We start from the raw sequence: 25,256 nt of genomic DNA, 5'->3' as shown, positions 1-25,256 counted from the left end.
AGGTAGTTAATAGTAGTGATTAATAATAACAATTAATTAATGTAACTATAATTTTTAATAATTAAATGTAGTGTATTTTAAAAATAAAAAAATAATAAAAACATCTTGAAGTTGTTTTTATTTTTTCTTTTTTTTAAATGATAATAATTTTAAAAATAATTAAATGAAAAATACTTATTTAAATAAATTTTAAAATTTTTTTATTTTTAAAAACAAAATAATTTTTAAAAATAGAAAACAAACAAACCCTTAATTTTTGCCAGTCCTGGTTTTATTATTCTCAGTTCTATTATTTTTAAAAACTGAGAAAACTTGGTAAAATATTTGAAAATATCTTCACTCTACAGAGTTAGACAACTTTACCTTTAGATCGTATGCCATACGTGGCCGGTGGCCGGCGATAGTGGACGGAGATAGCGGACAGAGCTTTCAAGTTTCAACTTTCATTTCTGTACATGAAGGTTATCGGAAAGCGGCGGTTCTCATTATTCCCACGTGCCTAGAACACACATTTTCTCGCTTCTATAATACTATAACTTTGCCTCAATGCCGACTATCATATCCATAGAGTATAGAGCACACATTTTTTAAATTCTCTCTCATCTCTCTCTCTCTCTCTCTATATATATATATGATTGTGCCAGCGAAAAGAAGAGAAAGTGGAACAAGGGTGGGGACGAGAGCCATTGCAAAGATAGATAAGTTAAGGGCTCCACCAACGGCTAGAGACTGAAGGAATCTATTTTACAAGCAAGGATAGAAGAAGATGAGTAGATGGAGGGCGCAACATAAAAGGCTTGTAATGCTCTTCTTCATCCCTTTACTTTTGATTATGGTGTTATTTGCTATTGAGAGCTTCATGTGAGCCTCTTGTATATGTTCTTTGTTTGAGAATTTTTCCTCCTGTAGTTTTTGAGTGTATATATCGTAGTTAGTCATCCCGTTGTTTATTTTCTATTCTTGGTTTCTATATACTTGATATTCGGAATCTCACGTGAGGATAAAATTACTTTGAAGTTTCACGTCTTTTATTAGAATTATCAATAACACTGGATAGTTATTAACTATTGCTATTTAGTAAAAACCCCATTAACAAATTTTCTCGTAATAATTGACAACTTCAATTTATTAGATTGACAATTTTGATGAAGAGCACAGGAATTCAAAGTAATTTTAAGATTTCATGGAACTTTTCTATATTTAAATTCCTTGCGTGGAACCTTAGAGTGGATTGGATTTCCCTCTCATATTTAGCTTTCAAAGTGTTTATATTACTTCTGTTAACAAAAATGTATATATTACTATTTTCTAATTGCAATATTTCAATTTCTTGTATTGTAGTATTACGACAATTGATTTTGGTTCCAAGTGTCTAAATACTACCTCTTCTCTGTTATAAACTTGCTTTCTATTTTCTGTCATATTTCTCTTAACATGATAATTAATTTTCAAGGATATGTATTTAGATTTGGAATTAGTTTTACTCGAAACATAAAATTACAAGAACGCCAATTCACTCCCTCTAGGTGTGTTTCACATCCATACCAGTTCACTGTCTGACATTTATGTCTAATTATGATGTTTCAAGGATCAAATGCGGTCATTCAACGTGCTTCTTCAGACTTTGTTAGATCATGCTGCTCCAACATCATTTCTATACATATGTATATATGTACTTTGCCAGCTCTTTCGATAGCATTAATGGCAATCATTCCTTGCGTGCCAGTTCTATTTTTCAATATGCTTTTATTCTTCTCTGCATTGGCCAGTGCAACCGATATTATTACACATTCTCAGCCACTTGTTGATGATGGGAAATCCACCTTGGTGTCTGGAGATGGAAGATTTGAACTGGGATTTTTCAGCCCAGGTAGTTCCACAAACCGCTATGTTGGACTTTGGTACAAAAACATCCCAGTAACTGTTCTCTGGGTCGCCAACCGTGAGAAACCAGTCAAAGACAAGCTTGGCATGTTGAGAATAAACAAAGAGGGACATCTTGAACTTGTCAGCCACAATGAGACTCTTGTTTGGGTGGCAAACTCAACCACAAAGGCCTTGGATAATCCAATCGTGCAGCTTTTAGGCTCTGGAAACTTGGTACTAAGAGACGAGAAAGACCAAAATCCACAAAACTACTTGTGGCAAAGTTTTGATTATCTCTCTAATGTTTTTTTGCCAGGAATGAAGCTTGGATGGGACCAGAGGACTGGTCTAAACCGGCATCTAATAGCATGGAAGAACTGGGATGACCCTTCTCCGGGAGATTTCACATGTGAACTCATGCTTCACAATTTCCCAGAAATAGTTACTTGGCAAGGTCGAACAGAATTTTACAGGAGTGGCCCTTGGAATGGTGATCACTTTGTTGATACTCCTTCATCAATGAAGATTTTACTTTATAATGCAACGTTTGTCTCCAACAAGGATGAGGTGTACTACATGTACAAACCCTTAAATGAGTCAATGACTTCTATCAGAGTCTTGAACCAAACAAGAAACTCTCTGCAAAATCTCATGTGGATTGAAGAGGATCAAAGCTGGAAATCTTTTGGTGATGTTCCAAGAGATAATTGTGGAAGATATAATCTTTGTGGTGCTTATGGAATCTGTGCTATTGCTGACTCAACGTTATGCCAATGCTTGAGAGGATTTGAGCCAAAATCTCCCAAAAATTGGGACGTCTATGACTGGACAGGAGGGTGTGTTCGCAGTGAACCTTGGAGTTGTAAGGTGAAAGGAAAAGACAATTTTCTTAAATATAATAACCTTAAATTACCAGATACTACACATACGTGGGTCAATTCAAGTATGACACTTGAGGAATGCAAAGTCAAATGTTGGGAAAATTGTTCTTGTACTGCTTATGCTAATTCAGATATTAGAGAAGGAGGTAGTGGCTGTGCCATGTGGTTTGGTGATCTACTTGACTTGAATCAAATGTCAAATGATGCTGGTCAAGATATATATATTCGCCTTGCTTCTACAGATCATATAGGTAATTATATTCAATTTAGTGTTATATGTATTCATTTTTTTAGTGTTTAGTTACCTCACTAACTATTTGTACATTTCTCTGTGTGAAGCTAGCCATGAAGGTAGTGCTAATACGTACAAGATAAAGGTATCTTTGATAACAGCTTTTGTTTTAGCACTTGGGATGCTTTTAACCTTCCTCTATATATATAAGAGCAGAAGAAAGTCTAAAAGTAAGCATTCTCAAGTTTGATTAATTGCCTTTCTTTGTTTATTCTTTTTTAAAGGGTATATAAGGATGAGTTTTAAATCAAACGAAATTAGGCAGCGTGCATTACTAAGGGTGGAGGGAGGGAGGGAAGGGGACCAGCATGGGCTACGCCCTTCAAGATTTATGAAAGCTCTATAATGTGTGTGTGTGTGTGTGTGTTTTTTTTTTTTTAATTTATCTTGGCCCCTTATAATTAAATCCTTACGTTGCCTTTGCAATATATTTATATTTAGGGAAGAAAGATATGATTAGTGTGCTTTTGTGTTTAAAAAAGAAATGACTTATTTATGCCTTTTAGTTGGCTTGAATGAATAAAATATTTCCTTAGTTAATTAAGAAAACCTTGCCCGTAGAAAATACTGATGAAGTCCCAGAAGCAGATATGGAGCTTCCTCTCTATGACTTTGCTATAATAGCTAGTGCTACACACAATTTCTCAGATGACAGTAAGCTTGGCCAAGGTGGTTTTGGACTGGTATATAAGGTAACTGAGCTTGCAATAAACCAACAAATAAGATTGTAAAGCATAAGATTTTCACTCTTTTGATTTATAATGTTGTAGATGACATTTTTTAATGGTTAGGGTACATTAGCTGATGGTCAAGAAATTGCTGTGAAGAGACTTTCACAGAATTCTCACCAAGGAATGAAAGAATTCAGAAATGAAGTTATGTTGTGTGCCAAACTTCAGCATCGGAATCTTGTCAAAGTTCTTGGTTGTTGTATTCAAGGAGAGGAGAGAATGCTCGTTTATGAATACATGCCTAATAAGAGTTTAGATTCATTTATTTTTGGTTAGTGTCTTGGAAATTTATTATTGATTGCTTTTAAATTCAATTTGGATAACAACTAACTTTTGTGCTTTATTTTGGAATTTTTATAGGTTCTCCTATCCAAAGGAAAGGCTTAGATTGGTCCAAGCGTTTCCATATTATATGTGGAATTGCTCGAGGACTTATGTATCTTCATCAAGATTCTAGATTACGAATCATTCATAGAGATTTGAAAACAAGTAATATATTACTAGACAATGAATTAAATCCAAAAATATCAGATTTTGGTTTGGCAAAAACATTTGGAAAAGATGAAAATCAAGAAAATACAAGGAGAGTTATTGGCACATAGTGAGTATCTCTTAAATACATTATGATTTATATTTCTACACATAATTGAATATAGTATTAACACATTCATAACTTATTCATTATTTCAGTGGTTATATGGCACCTGAATATGCGATCTATGGATTATTCTCCATGAAATCTGATGTGTTCAGCTTTGGAATTTTACTACTTGAAATAGTGAGTGGGATGAAAATTGGAGCATTCTCGTTGTCAAAGCAGAGTGTTAACCTTATTGGGCATGTTAGTAATGGACCTAACTACATTTTTTTCCTCTTCAATGAATTAGAAAATGATAGATGTATGGAATTTTTGTAGGCTTGGAGGTTGTGGAAGGAGGGAATCCCACTTGAATTGATTGATTCCCATTTCGAAGAATCTTGTATTGAATCAGAAGTACTACGGTGCATCCATGTCGGTCTTCTTTGTATGCAAAACCATCCTGATGATAGGCCAAACATGACATCTGTGGTTGTAATGTTAAACAGCGAAGTTGACTTGCCTCCGCCTAAAGAGCCTGGTTTCCTCTTAGAAACGATTCCAGTCAGAAGAGGATCTTTTCTTGGCAATCATACTACAGTTTCAATAAACGAAATTTCTATCACCCAGTTAGATCCTAGATGAGGGATTGTTTTGCTTGGTTTTTTGTTCTTTTTTTTTTAAATTGGTTTGCTTAGTTTTTATTCTGTCGGAATCCATGGTACGAAATCCTGTATTAGCAATTTATAGCAAAGCAAGATGATGTTGATTATTAAAAAAACAAGTAGTACAGCTTTGTATTGCTATATATACGTTGTTCTCTTCCACAGATTTGGCAAACAAATATTATCTGAGATTAAATATAGTGCATAATAGATGACTTCATATTTTACAGAGGCCGACGCGGGATTTTCCTATGTGGCAACCATCAATCTTCTTCGACTATTGAAATAACAGTGGTGCTTTTTTAGTCTGTGTCTTGGTCTGCAAAATTTTCCTTGAAGATTATTACAGAAGACAAAACATCAGATTTTATAGTTATGCGGAAGGGAAAGTCATAACCCAAACCCAAAGGGAACAAACAATGTTGAAAGGAGAGAGTCCACCGGTATCATAAAAAGACAAAGAAGAAAAGTTTTTAATTGAACTTGAATACATGATAAACAGAACACTTTCGGTTATTAAGGCACAAAAGTAGATATCTAGATTTGGATCCCATGCCTGTCCCAACTACATGCATCCAGCACCTGTCTCCACGTGTTCTCATCACATGCGTCTCGAGACAATCAACAGCTTTAAAGAGTTGATTCAACCGCAGTTGGTATTCACTCAATCCTCCCCTGTTTTTCGTTGCCTACGTTGATAAGATATACCTTTGATTACCTTCCTTATATTCTGGGCTAAAAAAAAAAGATTACCTTCCTTATTTGGTGCCATCAAACATTAATGGGTGCGTCTTCTATGTCTCTCGCCATATTTTCAGAACTTTCTTAAACAATTATCCTGCACTCCATCTACCTTTCTATGCTATGTTCTTCTTCTCTAGCCTCACCACTAGGTGTGGTTTTCTTTCTAGTAGTGTTCTTGTGCTGTGTTCTTCTTCTATCCAGTCGCCGACCGTGAAAGACAATGTGCTACAGTAGAACATGAGCTGAACTAGCTCCCACACTTGAAATATCAATTTTTTAGAATTAAAAACTCTTTTTTTGTTGTTGTAAACTTGTAATACGATGAATGGGTTGGAAGATTCGCAATATGAGGATTGGAGATGGTGTTTGATTCGTCATTTGCAAAACATGAAGATGTAATTAGATGATGTATATGGAGTAAGGAATATAAATCAATGGAAACGGATGCGCATCTACCTTCTTTTTGTTTCTTCTTCTAATTTTTAGCTCATTTTATTATTTTCTTTTTAATGCTTCTGAACTATTTACCTTTAAATAAAAAACATATAAATTCACGTTTTGAAGCTTGTGACTTTATGGGCTTACGTGTTATCACGTTTTAGACAAAAAAAAAAATGTAAAGAGAAAAATTGGGTGAACACTGAATGTGGTTGCATAAATTCTTTAAAACCATTGACTATATTGATAGCATTAGATAAGGACACGTGGAGCTAGGCACTGGATGCATCTAGCTGGAATAGGCATGGAATCCAAGTTCAAGTAATCTTGTTTGTCTCGTTGTCTCAAATTAGAGAACACTTAAAAAAAAAATTATTTTAAAATATAAAATATTTTAAATAGGTTAAAGTTTTATTAAATACATTAATTTTAATATTAATTTTTTTATAATTAATTTTTATTTCTTTTTTTTAATATATTAAATAATGAATATTTTTAAAATTTTATATTTTTATTTTAAAAAAATAAAGTTGTTAAGTATATTTAACAATATTTATTAATATATAAAATTTTATTTAAAAGTGTCTTATAATTTGAGACGAAAAAAGTATCATTTTAACATACTAACTACTCTTTTGATCCTCTATAGTCTATATATATAAGATAGTGATAGAAGATTAATTTTAATCTTATTTATAAAATACTTCATAATTTTTTATATTCATCTTAACTTTTTTTTGTCCTTATTAAACATTAAAAAAAGGTACTAATAACATTTTTTTTGTCCGTAGATATGAAAATTTATTGAATTTTCAAACAGATTTAATAGGATTTAAAATTTTTTTATTTCTGATAAAATATATTAAAAATAATTTATAAATAGTATTAAAGAGAGTATTGGCTAGAACTTCGACTTGAATGGTTGCTAGCAATTTTAAAAATATTGGATGAAAAAAATAATTGTATTTTCTTTCTTTCTATTTTTTTGGCATAGTGCATTCTAGGCTCTCTCCACATCGAGCTAAGGGAACTTACTGGGAGTTGGAATAAACTAGATTAATGAGAGATGAGACTCTTTCAAGTAGAAATTCTATCATCAATGCTTTTCATTTTTAGAACTAGAATTCAAAATACCATATTAAAATGATACAATTCTCTTACTAATTGAACCGAGCATTCCATGATTGAGAAATAATTGTGTTTGATTATGTTTTGTTACTATAATTAATTATTTATATGATTTAGTTTATTTGAGGGAAAAATGATAAAGCCTTTTTTGATTGATGAAGGCCATGAATAAAACATGCACGCTTTAAAAAATAATAAATGTTAAAAATATATTTGTGTGGTAAAACACACACACACATTATGATTATATTGCAACCGGGCCAAATAATTTTCTTTCTTGAGAAAGGCTGATCTATTGCACGGGCTGGAGCTCGGTCTTCCCGTCTTCTCAAATCATCACTCCATTCTTGACTGGGAGTTTCATTTTATTGCTCTTGCAATGGGGAAAGCATTGATCTGGAGCCGCAGGTTTGAAACCTTAGGCTCCGTTTGGTTCGGAGGGAGGGGAGGGGAGGGGCTCCCCTCCCCTCCCCTCATTTGGTTAGGAGGAGGGGAGCCCCTCCCCTCCCCTCCCCTCATTTGGTTAGGAGGAGGGGAGGGGAAATTTTTAAAATTTTCCCTCCCCTCCCCTCCAAAGCCTCCCCTCCAAATTGGGGGGGAGCTCCCCTCCCCTCCCTTCCCCCTCCTCCCCCTCCCCTTCCCTTCCCTCCTCCCCTCACCTCCCCTCCCCTCCCCTTCCCTCCCCTCGAACCAAACAGACCCTTAGCCTAAAGAATCGTATTTTCAAATTTAAAATCCTCAATCAATAAATTTATTCCTTCATCAGGAAATGAATGGTTTTTGGAAATTTAATGGTCCTGAATTACCGTATGAGGCAGACTCCATTGCTGCATTGCCCAGTCTTTTCCACTTGCTCTTGGAGGGAACTTTTGGGTTCAGAAGATGGAAGCTTGCAACTTTGTTTTTCCTTCACCCAGGAATTTCCACGAACTGAAGCAGCTTTCTTAATTTGTTTCCGTTTGTCTCATTGAAGTATCTATTTGATAAACGTGTGTCGTTCTGGTTGGTTGCGGCCTAAGTTTTAGAGTTTAAAGCCCTTTCATTTCAATGATAGTAGCCTAGCCTACCTGTGATTTTTTGCTTCCATTGTTGCCGAGAAAGGCTTGGTCTGGTGGATTAGGGCAATGGATTTAAAAAATAAAATAAAATCAAGGGATATCTACATGAAGTTAGGAAATAGACTGCGTTTGTGGACTAAAACTTAGAATTTTGGCTTGGAAAAAAAATCAAGTGCCATCTACATACAATTAGATTAGATATATTAAAATTAGCCTTGGGAAAGTAATTGGAATTGACTTCAAAAGAAAAAAAAAAACGTAGGGAGCTCGCAAATTTTGACTGGTGGCCTTTCCGAAATGAACACCTTTTTGTTTCTTGCAACCTTTTTCCTAATGCTTGGGTTTCAACTAAAAAACAAGATGTGTGGTAGTTGAACCTTCCTTACCTTGACCTTACTACAAGGATTTCATGGATCTCTGTACACATACAAGGATCCATTAGTTTATTGACAGAAAACAATAACATTGAATTTGAAGTATCAGTTTTGAATTTCACATATATTGTCACTATCTTATTATTATTGTTTTTTTGGTAACATGTCACTATCTTATTCATGCATTATAAAGTCATTGTCTTATTCTAAGGTTAAAAAATCATCCACCGTGAAGCAAAAGAGTACGATATTTCTGCCTTCGAGAGCACCAAGTCAACGTGCATACTTTTGGTGGGCTTGCGTTTCAACTTTTTGCCATATCAGCATCTGTTATATTCATTTTTTTTCCTTTAGAACAATTCATTAAATCAATTACTATTCTACCTAATGTGTAAGGTCTTGTGTAGACCAATTCATTAAATTAATGGCTATTCTTCCTTATGTGCCTGTTCTTCCATATCTGCTTTTCTTCTTCTCCGGATTTTCTTTTGCAACTGATACCATTACTCGCTTTGAGTCTTTTTCTGATGGCAAGACCTTGGTTTCTAAAAACGGAATATTTGAATTAGGTTTCTTCAGCCCAGGGAGTTCCACAGACCGCTATGTTGGAATCTGGTACCACAAGATCCCGGAGAGAACTGTTGTTTGGGTTGCTAACCGTGATAGACCCATCAAAAACAACTTTGGCATGTTGAGCATAAACAGAGAGGGACATCTACTTCTCAGCCATAATAAGACTATTGTTTGGCTGGCAAATTCCACCACAAGGGCCTTGAGTCCGATTGTGCAGCTTTTGAGCTCTGGAAACTTGGTGCTAAGAGATGGGGAAGATCAAAAGCCCCAAAACTACTTGTGGCAAAGCTTCGACTATCCTTCTGATACGATTTTGCCAGGAATGAAGTTTGGATGGGACCTGAGAACTGGGCTTAATCGACGTTATACAGCATGGAAGAATTGGGATGACCCTTCTTTTGGAGACTTTACAGCAGAGCTTGTACTACACTGTTATCCTGATTTAGTAAACTGGCAAGGCCCAACAGAGTATGTAAGGAGTGGCCCCTGGAATGGTGTTCGGTTCAGTGGCATCTCTTATGCGACGAGCAATCCACTTTATGAAGCAAGGTTTGTATGGAATAAAGATGAGATTTATTCAGTGCATAATGTCATAAATGAGTCACTGATTACTAGATTTGTCTACAACCAAACATTATACTCACTACTGGATACAATATGGAGTGAAGATGATCAAAGGTGGATTACATTTAGTTTTGCACCAATTGATAATTGTGATAGATATAATCGTTGCGGCCCAAATGGAAACTGTGTCTTGGGGGACACACCAATATGCCAGTGCTTAACCGGATTCTTGCCAAAATCACCAGAAAATTGGAAGGCAATGAATTGGGCTGAAGGATGTGTCCGCAATAGATCATGGAGTTGCAAGGAAAAAAATAGGGATTATTTTGTCAAATTTGGTAGGCTGAAATTGCCAGATACTACATATACTTGGGTGAATAAGAGTATGACACTTGAGGAATGCAAAGCCAAATGCTGGGAAAATTGTTCTTGTAATGCTTATGCTAATTCAAATATCAAGGAAGGAGGTAGTGGTTGTGCTATGTGGTTCGGTGATTTAATTGATATAAGGCAGATTCCCTTTGATGATCAAGATTTATATATTCGTCTAGCTTCTCCAGAAACAGGTGCGGCCTTTTAGTGATCATTTTTCAATCATCTTTCAATTGCTTTAGCAACCTCAACTTTTTGTCTATTAACTGTTAGTTCATTTCCTTGTGAAGCGAAACATGATGAAGCTAATGGAAATAAGACAAAAGTGATTGTTGTAACAGCAACCACTGTATTGGCTGTTGTGATGCTTTTGGCTCTGTTTTGCATTTACAAGTGCAGAAGAAACTCTATAGGTAAACATTCCCAATGCAGCTCCCTTTACTTTCCCCTCTTTTTCCCATCTTCTTACAACTTCTAGGGGTTGTCTGGAGGGTAAGTTTTGAATTGAACATGATTGAGCTTCGTGCCATTATGTTTCCAAAAGAACAGAATGATTTCCTTTCCATTTTTCGTTCTTTTATATTTCTTTCGTTTAGTGTATCAGAGTGTACTAAGAAAAATCTGGTTAACAGTGAACAACGAAAAAGACTTCTGAGGAAATATGGAACTACCCATGAATGACATTGCTAAAATAGCTAATGCTCCTGATAGTTCTTTTGGTATCTATTTATTTCATTTAGTTTTGAACTAAGAAAACCTCGTTAGCAGCAAACAAGAAGGAAGGTTCTGAAGGAAATATGGAGCTAAAAACCTTGTTGGCAGTAAACAATGAAGAAGGCTATGAAGGAAATATGGAGCTACATATCTATGACCTAGCAGTAATAGCTAACGCTACTAATAACTTCTCATCTGACAACAAGCTTGGCCAAGGTGGCTTTGGGCCAGTATACAGGGTAAGTATGCAATTAACTTGTTAATAAGAATAAAAAATTACAGTCAACTTTCTACCTTATGATGTTACGCATTGACAATAATTTATATGATGTAAAAATGGTAGGGTATGCTTGCAGACGGACAAGAAATTGCGGTGAAACGGCTTTCACAAAGTTCTTACCAAGGGTTGTGTGAATTTAAGAATGAAGTCAAATTGTGTGCCAAACTTCAGCATCGTAATCTTGTTAAGGTCCTTGGTTGTTGCGTTCAAGGAGAAGAAAAAATGCTAATATATGAATACATGCCCAACAAGAGCTTAGATTCATTTATTTTTGGTATGTATGGCGAAAGAAATATCAGTTAGCAGACTTTAATCCTTTTCTTTTGTTTCTCCTTGGATAATGACAAGTATCATTTCATTAAAAATTTGTAGGTTCTGAAAGTAAATTTCTAAATTGGTCCAAGCGCTTTCACATTATTTGTGGAATTGCTCGAGGGCTTGTATATCTTCATCAAGATTCTAGATTAAGAATCGTCCATAGAGACCTTAAAGCAAGTAATATATTATTGGATAGTGAATTAAATCCAAAAATCTCAGATTTTGGCTTGGCAAGAATATTTGGAGGGGATCAAATTGAAGATAATACAAGGCAAATAGTTGGTACATAGTAAGTATGCTTTATTATATTTTTAAATTTGTATATATGCACACTATTGAATATGATATTAACTACTTAATGACTTATGATAGTGGTTATATGGCTCCTGAATATGCAATTCATGGACTGTTCTCTATCAAATCTGACGTATTCAGCTTTGGAGTATTACTGTTGGAAATAGTGAGTGGCATGAAAAATAGGGGCCCTTTCTTGCCAAGCCAAAGCGTTAATCTTATTGGACATGTTAGTAACAAGAAACCTAACTTTACTCTTCTATTTACTTAAATTTGTAACTGATTTAATGTTTTGAATTGTTGTAGGCATGGAGGTTGTGGAATGAGGGAATCCCACTAAAATTCGCTGATGAACATTTGGGGAACTCTTGCACTGAATCAAAAGTATTACGGTGCATTCACATTGGTCTTCTTTGTTTGCAATGCCATGCTAATGATAGGCCAGACATGACATCTGTGGTTATAATGTTGAGTAGTGAGAGTGTCTTGCCCCAACCTAAAGAACCAGGTTTCCTTTTGGAAAACATCTCAATTAAAGGAGAATCCTCTAACAATCATACAACTCCTTCAAGTAATGAAATATCTATCACCTTGTTAGCAGCCAGGTAAAGTCAATTTTAATTCTTGATTTTGTACCATTAATGAGCGAACTCTTGAGGAAAAGACTACCTATTTGTAATGATGCTAGACAATGTTGATTCTGATCAACTCTCTTGATTCGGCACTGCGCTTGTAGTGTAAATAAAAATATTTTCTCCTTTGATTGTGTTCTTTTTCCATTTAAAAAAATAGCACCGGACAAATCAAAGAATACATTAGGCATGAAAATTGCACGAACTTGTACTGTGTATCTATGAACTAAAACTTTTAGTAACATTAGCTTTTGGAAAAGTTGTTGGAATTGACTTCTAAAGATATAACAGGTAGCTCGTAAATTTTGATTTATAGCATCTTGAAATGAACCCTTTTCTTTTTCTTCCAAAATTTTTCTATCTAAATTATCGTGGCTTGAACCGTATAACGAAGAAGATATGTGGTAGAAATGATTAAACTCATGTTACATGACTGTGTCTTAAACAATTTTTATCAGTTTTTTATGTTTAAGATAAAGTTGGTTTCTTTTACACATTAGGACAAGCAAAAAAAAAAAAAAAACGGCTTGATGATCTATGACGATTTTTTAATTAAAAAAAGAAAAAGAATTTCAAATAAGTGGTCATTTTCTTATTGATACATTAAAAAGTCCTCTCACGTGTGGAAAAAGAATATCACGCCAAGGGTGTGCACATGTGTTTGACTTTTCTTGTACAGACCAATTCACTAAATACAACTAATGATGCCATAACCCAGTTTGAATCTTTTCTAGCGATGCCTTGATTTCATAAAACAGATATCTTAGTCAATTCACACCTCTATATCTATATTTTTAATTTCATCTATATTAATATTATTAATTAATGAAAGTCATTTTGTGAATTCAGCTTATGAATAGTTCGAATTTGATAACTGTGACGTACTTATTGGGTCTTATGTTTTATACATCCGCTTCTTTAATAAGTTTTTTTTAAATATCTCATTAAAATTTCAAAAAGATTTTGTTGGCAAGAAAAAAAAAATTAAAATGCCCTTTCTCCCGAAGGTTTTTAAAAAGAAAAAACAAATGAAGCACAGAGAAGGGACTTGCAAAGATCACGGTCTGACCTCCGACAACCACCCTTAGCCTCATCTCTCCTCCCTCCATCTTCCCTCCTTCATCAAACTCCCGCCATTTGGGTTGCACAAAAGACTCATTTGATAAAATTTCAGCTTAATTTAAAGTTTGATATTTTTTATAAAAAGGATTTAGTTAAGTAATTCATAATCTAGTCTGGTCCTAATATAACTCAAACTAAATAGGATTAAATTGGTACAGGAAGATTTGGAGATTGTTCCGATCTTGTTCGGCATTTCACTTTTGCTTTCCTTTTTAATTTATGAGAGGTAGTAATTTATTTTAACATAACAAACTCAATTAACATTATAAAATTATTTATAGTCATATAAAAATTTATCATAACAATAACAATTATAAATTCATAACATTTTTCAGCAACAATAAAAAATATTTCAATTATAACACAACTTATTCAAATTAAACAACTTTCAACAATATTAAATAACTTTTAACATGTTTAAAATTTATTACACTAAGTTAACAATAAATTTCATCAATAAAAAGAGAAAAATGGAGTTGATAAATGTTAAAATTTTACTCAATATTCATGACTTCATAAATATAAAACAAAAAAAAATACTAATTATTATTATAAATTAACTCATTGTAATAATAATTAATAAATTAATTATAATCATATTAAATAAATTTATAGGATCAGACTAAATTAAATAATCCAAATGTTCAGTCTTTTATCCAATCTAACTTAAAAAAAGAATTTGATTTTTTTAGCTTTGAAAAACCAATTTTTACCTGAACCAAACATGACTATGTTTGTCTTGGACTGGGCTGGACCGCATTAAATTGGAGGATTTTTGCACTGTCCTTGCACCACCTATGCCATTAGAACCATCGAGATATGTTGTGAGCCTGCTGGTCCATCGAGTGAGTCTTCAGATCTGGCAGATGTTGGTCTGTGGAGTGTGTTTCCAGACCAGCGAACGGCGAAGATGCAGGCAAAACGAGAACCCAGCATTGACGATGAGAGTGAAGATTGAAGACGAGGATGCAGGCAAAACGTCAATATGGGAGTGGAGATTGAAGACGAGGAGGTCGGATGGCAAAGGTTTTCAGAGAAGGTCGGATGGCAATGGTGAGTCTGCTGGTCGACGATGCTCATCGGCTTCTTCTGCAGGCGATGAGGATGATCGTGCTAATCGAGCGGAAGAGAAAATGATTTTTGCTTAAGGGTATATTGGTAAAAAATTTTCCAATCCCCGGCAACAACTCTCAATTCCATCTTTTGTTTTTTGGGAGGCGGGTTTGCGGAATCCTATTCCCGTGTAAGTGGTACAGAGAATCGACTGACAATCACAATCCTAGTCTCAACCTCTTAATATCTTCTGCCAAACAGTAACTTTGAATTTAGTCAAATCAAGTGGTGGCTTGTGTAATTTTCAACATTAATTTGCTTGTTTATTTTTTTCCCATTTTATTACACTTACCCCTTATTTAAAAAATATTTTATATTTTTTGAGAAATTATATACTTAAAAATATAAGACATTTTTAATCTTTTAAAATATAATCATTATTTTTTTTAAAAGTACTTTTATTGATAATGACTTTATATTTATTATAGGATGTTTAATAGGGGTAAATATAAAAATATAAAGTTAGTTTGAAAGTAAGTAACTATTTTATTAAAAAATAAGATTCGGTTTAAAATGATTTATATTTTTAGATGGAGAGAATATTTGTCAACCATATTAAAAAAGAATTAATAAAGGTAGAAAATGATACTATTATTTTATTATTTTAAAATATAATATACCTTGATAAAAAAATTTATTAATAATATTTTTAATATTACCTTTCAAGATGAAAAGTAATTAAAATAATTATAGTGTAATAATTAATAATTATTCTCTCTGTTTAAAATCTAAAGCATTTTTAAAAAGTTAAGTATTAAAAAATGTAATATATTTTTGGTGTTTTGAGGTGTAAGGTAATCATTATGCTTCTTTTAAAAGTACTCTTAATTAAAAAATTAATTTATATTTATTTTAAAATAAAATACTATATTAAATAAGGATAAATTTAAAAAAATGATGTTAATTTAAAGACAAGTAATTATTTTATTAGAAATAAAATATAATTAAAAACACCTTATATTTTTTAACGAATAAGGTATATGTGTAGATTTAAAATTATATTAAATTAATGATATTTTTAAAAGTTTATATTATTGCTTTAAAAAAGTAAATTAATAAAGTATAATTATTAAATTTTGTTATTATACATAATCTTATTTTAAATTGATTTATAATGTGAAACAGGAGACTAATTGTATGGTCATGGTGTATTTAAGTTTTTTTTTTTTTTTGTCAACGTGTATTTTAGGTTATAGACTTACTGTTGCCTTCACTAACGTAGGATTTGAATTCTGAACATTGCAGTCTCTCAACGTTGTTAATGACATGATGACTAACGTTGATACTTCATGGCCATTATGATTGTGTATATACAATATCAAATCAAATAAATAAATAAAAGCTAACCACTAAGAACATGCCTGGAGGCCAATAAGTGGATTCAAATTAAAAGATAAGGTAGGTGATAAAAAAATGATTAGTTCTTTTACTCCTAAAATTCTATTTAGAAGAAAAAGAGAAAATCTTTATTTTAATCTTATTTATAAAGCAATTCAATTATTAGTATATTCATATTTACTATTTTATCCCTATTAAATATATGAAAGTTTATTAAATATTATAATATTTTCTTTTAAAGTAGGTATTTTTAATAAGAATAAAATTAAAAACTTGTTGAATTTTTAAACATAATTAACAATGTTTAATGTTTTCCTTGATTTTAATAAAAATATTAGAAGCAGTTTATAAATAAAATTATAAGGAGTATGAGACAATTGGTCAACTTAATATAGGATTAAAGTACATTTTTATCAGTATACTTTCCTTCAAGGATTATTGGATATCCTGTACTAATAAATAAAATATTTTTTCCTTAAGTTATTTTTTAGAGGAAAAAAAATCACCCTCCGTTAATAATTCATTAATTAAAATACTCATTCAATCTTCTTTATAAGGTAGAAAGAAGATTTTTTTAATCTTATTTATAAGTTTTATTATTAAATTCATTATAAATTTTTCTCTTTTATCCTTTACTAAATGTCAGAAAAAAAAAATATATTGTTAAATAATATAATTTAATATGAGCAAATTTAAGAACTTACTTAATTTTTAGATAGAGTTAATAAGGTTAAAAAAAATTTTAATTATGATAAAATAAATTAAAAATAATTTATAGATAAGACCAGGGATATAGTGACAACAATAACGGCCATAATTATTTTACATGACTGATGAATAATTGAGCTTATTTAAATATTTATATTATATATTGATATAGATATTAATAAATTATTATTTGGGTTTTCAAAAAAGTTATCCTTTTTTATTTTTGTATGATATTTTAATACGGAAAATTAAAAACACACACGCACACAGATATATGTATATATATATATCTATGTATATGTATATATATTATGACATTTTTGCCCTCCCCTTTTTTCTCCATGACCCAATTTCTCCTTCTATCGTGCTGCCTCACACTTCTTCATCTATTGATGTCACCTCCACCACACCCGACGCCAACTCTCTATCTCTGCTCTTCGCTGTTCAGGTTTTGCTCGTCATCTATACTTGCAAAATCCAGGTCCCATTTTCAAATCATCACGTCTTTCAAAATCATCACATCGTTCTTAACTGGGAGTTTCGTTTCATTGCTGGAAAACTTTTAACTGAAGCCGCAGGTTTCAAACACGAGACAGTAAGATTTTCAAATTCAAACTATTAAGCGTGATTTCGCCTCTTTCAATTCCTCGATGAATGTTTTTCCCCATCATTTGGATATATATGGTTTTAGGAAGGAAATGTAGTGATCTTGAAGTAAACCTAATCAACGTCTATTCTTCCTGTTATGCTTTTTATTATTGAACGACTTTCATTTTACCCTCCCTTTTCCTCTGCAGCTGATTGGCTGATTCCATTGTCTCATCCATTTCCTCTTGGACGGCACTTGGGTGAGGGAGATGAAAGCTTGGACTTAGGTTTCTTCTCCAGCCCAAGAATTTCCACGAACCGAAGCAGCGAAATTTGGTACAATGGTCTTTCTTAATTTGCTTATCAGTTTGTCACATTTAAGTATCCATTTGATACTAGGGCGTCTTTATGGTTCTGGCATAAGTTTAAAAGTTTAACCCCTTTCACTCCAATCGACATTTTCCTACATGCGATTATTGGCTCAATTATTGGCCGAGAAAAACTTAAAAGCTTACCCTAGTGGATTAGAGCAAAGAATTGGGAAAAAAAAAAAATTCAAGTGCTATGTATTTGCAAATAGGAAGTGGCTCGCGTTTGTAGTTAGCTTGTGGAGATTGACTTCCAAAAAAGAAAAAAGGCAAAAAAAAAAAAAGGAGAGAGAGTAGGTAGCTCGCAGCAAATTGACTTGTAGCTTCCCCGAAATTAACCCTTGTCTGTTTCTTGTAACATTTATCTTATTTGAAATATTTGGGTTTCGACGAATGACAAATACCTTAAATTTGAAGTTTGCGTTTTGAATTCTGAATTTGTTATCACTATCCCACTCATACGTAAAGAGTCCTCTACCGTCAAGCAGAAGAATAAAGTATGTCTCACTTCAAATGCACCAAGTCAACTTGCATACTTCTGGTGGGCTGTCATTTCAACTTCTGCCACATCAGCATCTAGGGTATATATCTTTTTCTTGTATAGACTTATTCATTAAATCAATGGCTATTCTTCCTTATTTGCTTTTTCTTCCCAATCTGCTTTTCTTCATCTCTAGATTTTCTTTTGCAACCGATACCATTACCCACTTTGAGTCTCTTCCTGATGGCAAGACCTTGGTTTCAGAAAATGGAATCTTTGAATTGGGTTTCTTTAGCCCAGGTAGTTCCACAGACCGTTATGTTGGAATTTGGTACCACAATATCCCAAGCAGAACTGTTGCTTGGGTTGCCAACCGTGACAGACCCATCAAAGACAACTTTGGCACACTGAGCATAAACAGAGAGGGACATCTTGTACTTCTAAGCCATAATGAGACTGTTGTTTGGTTAGCAAATTCCTCTACAAAGGCCTTGAGTCCAATTGTGCAACTTTTAGGCTCTGGGAACTTGATCCTAAGAGATGGGAAGGATCAAAAGCCCCAAAACTATTTGTGGCAAAGCTTTGACTATCCATCTGATACCCTTTTACCAGGAATGAAGATGGGTTGGGACCTGAGAACTGGTCTTAATCGACGTTATACAGCATGGAAGAATTGGGATGACCCTTCTTCTGGGAACTTTATATCAGAGATTGCACTACACAATTACCCTGAATTAGTGTATTGGCTGGGCCAAGCAGAGTATTTAAGGTTTGGGCCTTGGAATGGTGTTCGGTACAGTGGCATCTCTCATGTGACAAACAATCCACTGTATGAAACAAAGTTTGTCTGGAATAAAGATGAGGTGTATGCAGAGTATAATGTCAAAAACGAGTCACTGATTACAAGATTTGTCTTGAACCAGACATTATACTCACTACTGGACATGATATGGATTGAAGATGATGAGAGGTGGATTACTTTTAGTTATGTGCCTATTGATAACTGTGATAGATATAATCGATGCGGCCCAAATGGAAACTGTGTCATGGGTGAGACACCAATATGCCAGTGCCTGAGAGGATTCATGCCAAAATCACCCAAAAAATGGAATGCGATGGACTGGGCTGAGGGATGTGTCCGCAATAAATCATGGAGTTGTCAGGAAAAAGATAGGGATTATTTTGTCAAATTTAGTGGGCTGAAATTGCCAGATACTACATATTCTTGGGTTAATACAAGTATGACACTTGAGGAATGCAAAGCCAAATGTTGGGAAAATTGTTCTTGTACTGCTTATGCTCATTCTGATATCAAGGGAGGAGGTAGTGGTTGTATTATGTGGTTTGGTGATTTACTTGATATAAGGCAGATTTCTTTTGATGACCAAGATATATATATTCGTCTTGCTTCTCCAAAAACAGGTGTGGCCTTTTAGTGATCCTTTTTCAATCATCTTTTAATGCCTTAGCAACCTCAACTTTTTGTTTATTAAATGTTAGTTCAATTCCTTGTGAAGCTGGACATGACAAAGACAACGGACATATGATAGAGGTGATAGCTGTAACAGTAACCACTGTTTTGGCTCTCGTGGTGCTCTTCACTTTCATTTCCATTTACAAGCACAAAAGGAACTCTTCGGGTAAACATTCCCTGTGCTACTGTCTTTCCCTTTTTTTTTTTTTTTCATTTGCCCCATCAGAATACAAGGACGTTCATGATTGAAGTTGATGTGATTATGTTTCCAAAAGAACAGAACGATTTCCCTATTCTGTTTTAATATTTCTTTCATTTAGTGTATCAGAGGGTACCAAGAAATCTGTGTTAACAGTAAACAACCAAAAGGCTCCTAAGGAAATATCTGGCTACCTATAAATGACATTGTTGAAATAGCAAATGCTACTAATAAGCCTTTTTTTTTTAATTTTTTGTTCTTTCATTTTAGTTTATGAGAGTGAACTAAGAAAACCTTGTTAGTAGTAAACAAGGAAAAAGACTCTGAAGTAGATATGGAGCTGAAAAACTTGCTAGCAGTAAACAATGGAGAAGCCTATGATGGAAATGTGGAGCTGCATATCTATGACCTTGCGGTACTAGCTAATGCTACTAATAACTTCTCATCTGACAAGAAGCTTGGTCAAGGTGGTTTTGGGCCTGTATATAAGGTAAGTTTGTAATCAACTTGTTGGTAAGAAAAAAAAAATAACATTTGCTCTTCTGAATTATGATGCTACATTTTGATAACCATTTATATGATGTGAAAATGGTAGGGCACACTCATTGATGGACAAGAAATTGCAGTGAAACGACTTTCAAAAAATTCTCACCAAGGGGTGTGCGAATTTAAGAATGAAGTCAAATTATGTGCCAAACTTCAGCACCGTAATCTTGTTAGAGTTCTTGGTTGTTGTATTGAAGGAGAGGAGAAAATGCTCATATATGAATATATGCCCAACAAGAGCTTAGATTCATTTATTTTTGGTTTGTATGGCTCAAGAACTATTAGTTAGCAAACTTTCATCCTTCTCGTTTGATTTCACCTAAGATAATGATAAGTATTATTACACTAAAAATTTGTAGGTACTGAAAGTAAATTTCTAAATTGGTCCAAGCGCTATCACATTATACGAGGAATTGCTCGGGGTCTTTTATACCTCCATCAAGATTCTAGATTAAGAATTGTCCATAGAGATCTTAAAGCAAGTAATATATTATTGGATAGTGAATTCAATCCAAAAATCTCAGATTTCGGCTTGGCAAGAATATTTGGAGGAAATCAAATTGATGAGAATACACGACAAATAGTTGGTACATAGTGAGTTTGGTTAATCATATTTTGATTTTGTATACTTGTACATCATTGAATTTGATATTAACTCATTTGTGACTTATTGTAGTGGTTATATGGCACCTGAATATGCAATTAGTGGACTATTCTCTGTTAAATCTGATGTATTCAGTTTTGGAGTATTGCTGTTAGAGATAGTGAGTGGCATGAAGAACAGGAGGCTTTTTTTGCCAAACCAAAGTGTTAATCTTATTGGACATGTTAGTAATGAGGAACCTATCATCATTTTTATCTTTTCTTCAACTCGTAAGTGATAAAATGTTTTGAATTGCTGTAGGCATGGAGATTGTGGAAGGAGGGAATCCCACTGAAGTTGATTGATGAACATGTGGAGAAGCATTGTATTGATTCAGAAGTGTTGCGATGCATCCATATTGGTCTTCTTTGTTTACAACACCATCCTGATGATAGGCCAGACATGGCATCCGTGGTTGTAATGTTAAGCAGTGAGGGAGTCTTGCCTCAACCTAAAGAACCTGCTTTTCTTTTGGAAAACATACAAGTTGGGGGAGAATGTTCTCATAAGAATCATGCAACTCCTTCAAGTAATGAAATTACCATCACGTTGTTGGAAGCTAGATAAAGACAATTGTGCTTATTAATCCTGTATTGCTAATGAGCATACTCTTAAGGACAAGACTAGCTAGTTACAACAAATGAAGATGATATTGATTCTAAACAACTTTCTTATTTCAGCATATTGCTTACCGTTTAAGTAAGCACTGTTTCTTCTTTGATTGTGCTCAATGAACTCATTGAAATATTTGTATCAGACTAATCAAAGAATACATTTGGGATAAAAAAATGCACCAACTTGTAATTTTCTTTGTGGGTGGTCATCAACAGCTTTCTATCAAAGAATGCTGGATGATGGACATCCGTCCCAGTCATGTACAATATGTCAAAGTCTTTTTATCGTTAGTGACCTTGTGAGAGCCAACAACAAGAATTGCTATCTATATGCTAATAGAAAATAGCTTAGCCTTGCGAATGTGGATTAAAGCTTTTATTTACAATGACCTTGAAAACTAGTAGGATTGACTTCCAAAATAATGACGGAAGCTCACAAATTTGATTTATATGGTAGTATCAAACAAGCTCATGAAATTTTAATTTATTTATCTTTAATTTTACATCTAATGGATTTACCTGAATCCACACATGATTTTCTTTTAATCTGTATTATATGACTAGAAAGAGAAATATCCACAGGAACACAACAACATATTGGACTTGAATACACTACTCCTTTGGGATTTCTTCAAGCTCTAGTAGATGGAACAAAATTGCTTTTTAAAGAGAATCTTATAAGATCCACAAAGATGATAGCCCTCAGTACACATGCAAGGGTTACTTTGTTGCCAAATACTCTTTCAGTTTTAATTTGTAAGGTTTTTTTTTTTACAAAATTATACATATCAATAAATTTTATTAAATATACTTTATAAATTTAATGTTTCTATAAACTTCTAAAAATATTTTTTATTAATAAGAAAAAGGGAAACATTATTAAAGAGTGAAGTGATGAGGCATAATATTGAAATAATCATTATTAATAATTTTTTTAAAAAGAATCTTATATTTTAGAACACTAAATCACCTCTTAAAATGTCTTGTATAATGTGATGGATGGAATTACAAATAAACCTGAAGTTTGAGACTTTCAGTTTTTAATTCTGAATCTGTTACTATCTCATGCGTTAAAAGTTCTCAGCCGTGAAGAAAAAGGTTACAATATTTTTGATTGTAAGAGCACCTAGCCAATCTGTTTGTTTCTAGGTATCCTCCTTTTCAATTTCTGCGATACATCAGCATCAGGAATATATATGGTATATTTTTTCTTGTGCCGACCATTTCATCAAATCAATGGCAATGTCCCTTCCAGGGCAATCTACCTTTTCTCCCAAGCATCAATCTCCAAAGGGGAAAAAGAAAAAATTGGAGCCAAATATTCAAGTACTAGAACCCCACGCTTTTTGGAGAAAAAAATATTTTAAAACTAAAGTTCTTCTGAAAGATCAAAGTTATTATTTTTGAGAAAAATTTATATACTTAATCAAAGTTATTATTTTTGAAAAAAAATTATATGCTTAGCCTTATTAATTTAATATGCTTGTTTTCAATTAAAATAAGACATATGGATGTTTTATAGATTATTTATTCTATAACAAATTCTTATTATTAATATTATGAACACATTAAATATACTTGTTTTAATTTGATTGGATAAACCGCTTGTTATCAATTAGATGATTTTTTTTCCATAGCTGCGTTAAACTTTATTCTAGATTAACTCTACTTTTCTTATCCATAAATGCATGAAATAAAGGGGGAAGTGTATTGCACAGAACATTCACAAACCTCAATTATAATGAAGGGTGGGCAAATATCTCTTCTCACTTGAAAAAAAAAAAAAAATCATCAGTAGATGGATGTGAATTTGACATTTTGTTTCACTTATTTTTATGATTTTAAACTTGTTAAAGCCAAATTCAAACCTAATTAGATGTAAGGATTTTTTTTGAGTACAATTCAATGATTTTCCACCTAAAAAATGCACCAACTTATAATTTTCTTTGTGGGTGAGGTTGGGATTAACAGCACAGCTTCACTGTAAATGAGTGTTCAAGGCCCAATCCAATCATGCACTGCATGTCAAAGTCTTTTGCGTTCACTGGCTTTGTTAGGGGAAAAAGAAGAGTCAAGTGCTATCTATCATCTATTATTATATGCAAATAGTTTGTGGACTAAGAGTTCAGTATATATTAGAGGTATTATAATAATTTTAGAGAAGACATTAATGTAAAAAAAAAATCCAAAAGACTTAGAAGGAAGAGAAAATAATAATAAAATCTCGTTAAAATATATAAATGATTATTTAATCTCTCAAGATGTAATAATTTTATTAAAGTCTTTGAAAACTTTTCTATCATTAATAAATTTATATAAATAACTAAATTATCCTTGTTGACAATAAAACGATTCACAAATTTTATTTAAATAATTATAATTTTTTTTATATTCACAACAATATAACAATAAATTATAACTTCACATATTAAATTCTTGATTTGTTAATTATACTTTCGAAGGTTGTTAATTATTATTCTAAAATTATAACTAAATTTTTTTAATATTACAAGAATGTTCTAAATTTATACTGTGAGATTGCATAATAATGAGGGAAAAACTTTAAGAAGAACGGGTAAAAAAAATAATTTTAATCTTTTAGAAAATATATGAAAGTTTTCTTTTGATTAAGTATTAAAGTTTTTTCTTATTTCAAGTTTCAGAAGTTTGAATTCTCGCCGGTCAAAAAAGAAAGTTTGAATCCTTAAATACAATTTTCCCAAACTCTTACTGGAGAATAGGAGGAATTGGAAAATAAATAAATAAATATATATATATATATATATATATATATATAGGTATCCCCGGTGGAAAAATGAGGTAGCCAGCCAAGTTTGACTTAAAAGCTTTACCGAAACTAGAAGTGAGAATATGAGCCAATTTGATTTATATGAATTGGCTCATATGAGTTAAAAAAAATATGATCTAGTTAAGTTCAATTTATTTTTATATAGTTAAAAAAATCCCAACGTAACTCAATTTTTAAGGGTTAGCAGGCTAAATGGACCAACGCGTCAATCCATTTTTTTTTTTTTTTAAATTTTTTATTATTTTTTTAAAAATATATGTAAATAATAAGTTTCAATTTGATATTTCTTCTTAATTCATTCTAAATATATCAAAATATTATTTTTATAATATTTTTATAAAATATATAAATTGATACAGCTAAATAAATCATCCCTATTGCCTAATATAATTTATATTCATACAATTTTTTTCTTTTTTTTTTTAATTTTTTTAACATTAATATAGGTTAAATGGCCAACCCTAACCTATCAGGATTAACCTATATGGTTCATGGGTTATTGATTCGAACAAAAAAAATTTATTTTATTTGGGCCAATTTTTTCCAACTTAACTGGACCCTTGTTACCGGTTATTTGAAACAACTCACATAATTCGACCCATATTTTCAGCTCTAACCGAAATGAACCATTTTCTTTCGATCGCTGCCTTTTCCTGCGTTCATCTCTGACTACTTACGAGATTTTGGGACCCACCTCAAGTCAATCATCATTTCATTTGTAAATTGTATAATATTTTGAACTTTCTAACTGA

The 25,256-nt window shown here is 32.6% G+C and overlaps 3 protein-coding genes across 17 annotated transcripts; all 3 read left to right on the top strand.

Moving 5' to 3' along the window:
• Positions 1 to 366: 366 nt before the first annotated feature.
• LOC129314523 (G-type lectin S-receptor-like serine/threonine-protein kinase At4g27290) lies at positions 367 to 5,176 on the top strand. 5 transcript variants are annotated; one of them, XM_054957978.1, is made up of 8 exons: positions 367 to 799; positions 1,589 to 2,998; positions 3,087 to 3,209; positions 3,601 to 3,731; positions 3,831 to 4,041; positions 4,131 to 4,371; positions 4,461 to 4,548; positions 4,687 to 5,176. In XM_054957978.1, the coding sequence occupies exons 2-8, from the start codon at positions 1,663 to 1,665 to the stop codon at positions 4,990 to 4,992; spliced, it is 2,436 nt and encodes an 811-aa protein (XP_054813953.1). In that variant the 5' UTR covers positions 367 to 799; positions 1,589 to 1,662; the 3' UTR covers positions 4,993 to 5,176. The 5 variants fall into 5 exon arrangements, with proteins under 5 accessions (XP_054813953.1, XP_054813954.1, XP_054813955.1 ...); XM_054957979.1 differs by having other exon boundaries at positions 368 to 799; positions 3,087 to 3,124; positions 3,585 to 3,731; positions 4,461 to 4,611; XM_054957980.1 differs by having other exon boundaries at positions 369 to 799; positions 1,798 to 2,998; positions 4,461 to 4,611.
• Positions 5,177 to 7,594: 2,418 nt separating this feature from the next.
• On the top strand, positions 7,595 to 12,630 carry LOC129314524 (G-type lectin S-receptor-like serine/threonine-protein kinase At4g27290). Of its 4 annotated transcripts, XM_054957986.1 has the most exons (10): positions 7,595 to 7,730; positions 8,089 to 8,324; positions 8,966 to 9,045; positions 9,324 to 10,457; positions 10,554 to 10,676; positions 11,032 to 11,216; positions 11,321 to 11,531; positions 11,630 to 11,864; positions 11,948 to 12,098; positions 12,176 to 12,630. In XM_054957986.1, the coding sequence occupies exons 4-10, from the start codon at positions 9,443 to 9,445 to the stop codon at positions 12,476 to 12,478; spliced, it is 2,223 nt and encodes a 740-aa protein (XP_054813961.1). In that variant the 5' UTR covers positions 7,595 to 7,730; positions 8,089 to 8,324; positions 8,966 to 9,045; positions 9,324 to 9,442; the 3' UTR covers positions 12,479 to 12,630. The 4 variants fall into 4 exon arrangements, with proteins under 4 accessions (XP_054813961.1, XP_054813960.1, XP_054813959.1 ...); XM_054957985.1 differs by having other exon boundaries at positions 8,089 to 9,045; XM_054957984.1 differs by lacking the exons at positions 7,595 to 7,730; positions 8,089 to 8,324; positions 8,966 to 9,045 and having other exon boundaries at positions 9,151 to 10,457; positions 11,795 to 11,864.
• Positions 12,631 to 17,112: 4,482 nt separating this feature from the next.
• LOC129314520 (G-type lectin S-receptor-like serine/threonine-protein kinase At4g27290) lies at positions 17,113 to 21,747 on the top strand. Of its 8 annotated transcripts, none has more exons than XM_054957972.1 (10): positions 17,113 to 17,230; positions 17,580 to 17,706; positions 18,227 to 18,319; positions 18,416 to 19,641; positions 19,737 to 19,859; positions 20,195 to 20,382; positions 20,488 to 20,698; positions 20,798 to 21,032; positions 21,115 to 21,265; positions 21,343 to 21,747. In XM_054957972.1, exons 3-10 carry the CDS (start codon positions 18,252 to 18,254, stop codon positions 21,646 to 21,648), a joined length of 2,508 nt encoding a protein of 835 aa, XP_054813947.1. In that variant the 5' UTR covers positions 17,113 to 17,230; positions 17,580 to 17,706; positions 18,227 to 18,251; the 3' UTR covers positions 21,649 to 21,747. The 8 variants fall into 8 exon arrangements, 7 of the variants coding, with proteins under 7 accessions (XP_054813947.1, XP_054813949.1, XP_054813948.1 ...); XR_008594146.1 differs by having other exon boundaries at positions 17,142 to 17,377; positions 20,798 to 21,025; positions 21,343 to 21,484; XM_054957973.1 differs by having other exon boundaries at positions 17,146 to 17,377; positions 20,198 to 20,382.
• The last annotated feature ends 3,509 nt before the right edge of the window (positions 21,748 to 25,256 follow it).

This window comes from Prosopis cineraria, unplaced genomic scaffold (assembly GCF_029017545.1).
Source record: "Prosopis cineraria cultivar Desert tree isolate PC_DT_omini unplaced genomic scaffold, ASM2901754v1 PC6, whole genome shotgun sequence".
In the NCBI taxonomy this organism is placed as follows: domain Eukaryota; kingdom Viridiplantae; phylum Streptophyta; class Magnoliopsida; order Fabales; family Fabaceae; genus Prosopis; species Prosopis cineraria.
This window is presented reverse-complemented; position numbering and strand designations above follow the sequence as displayed.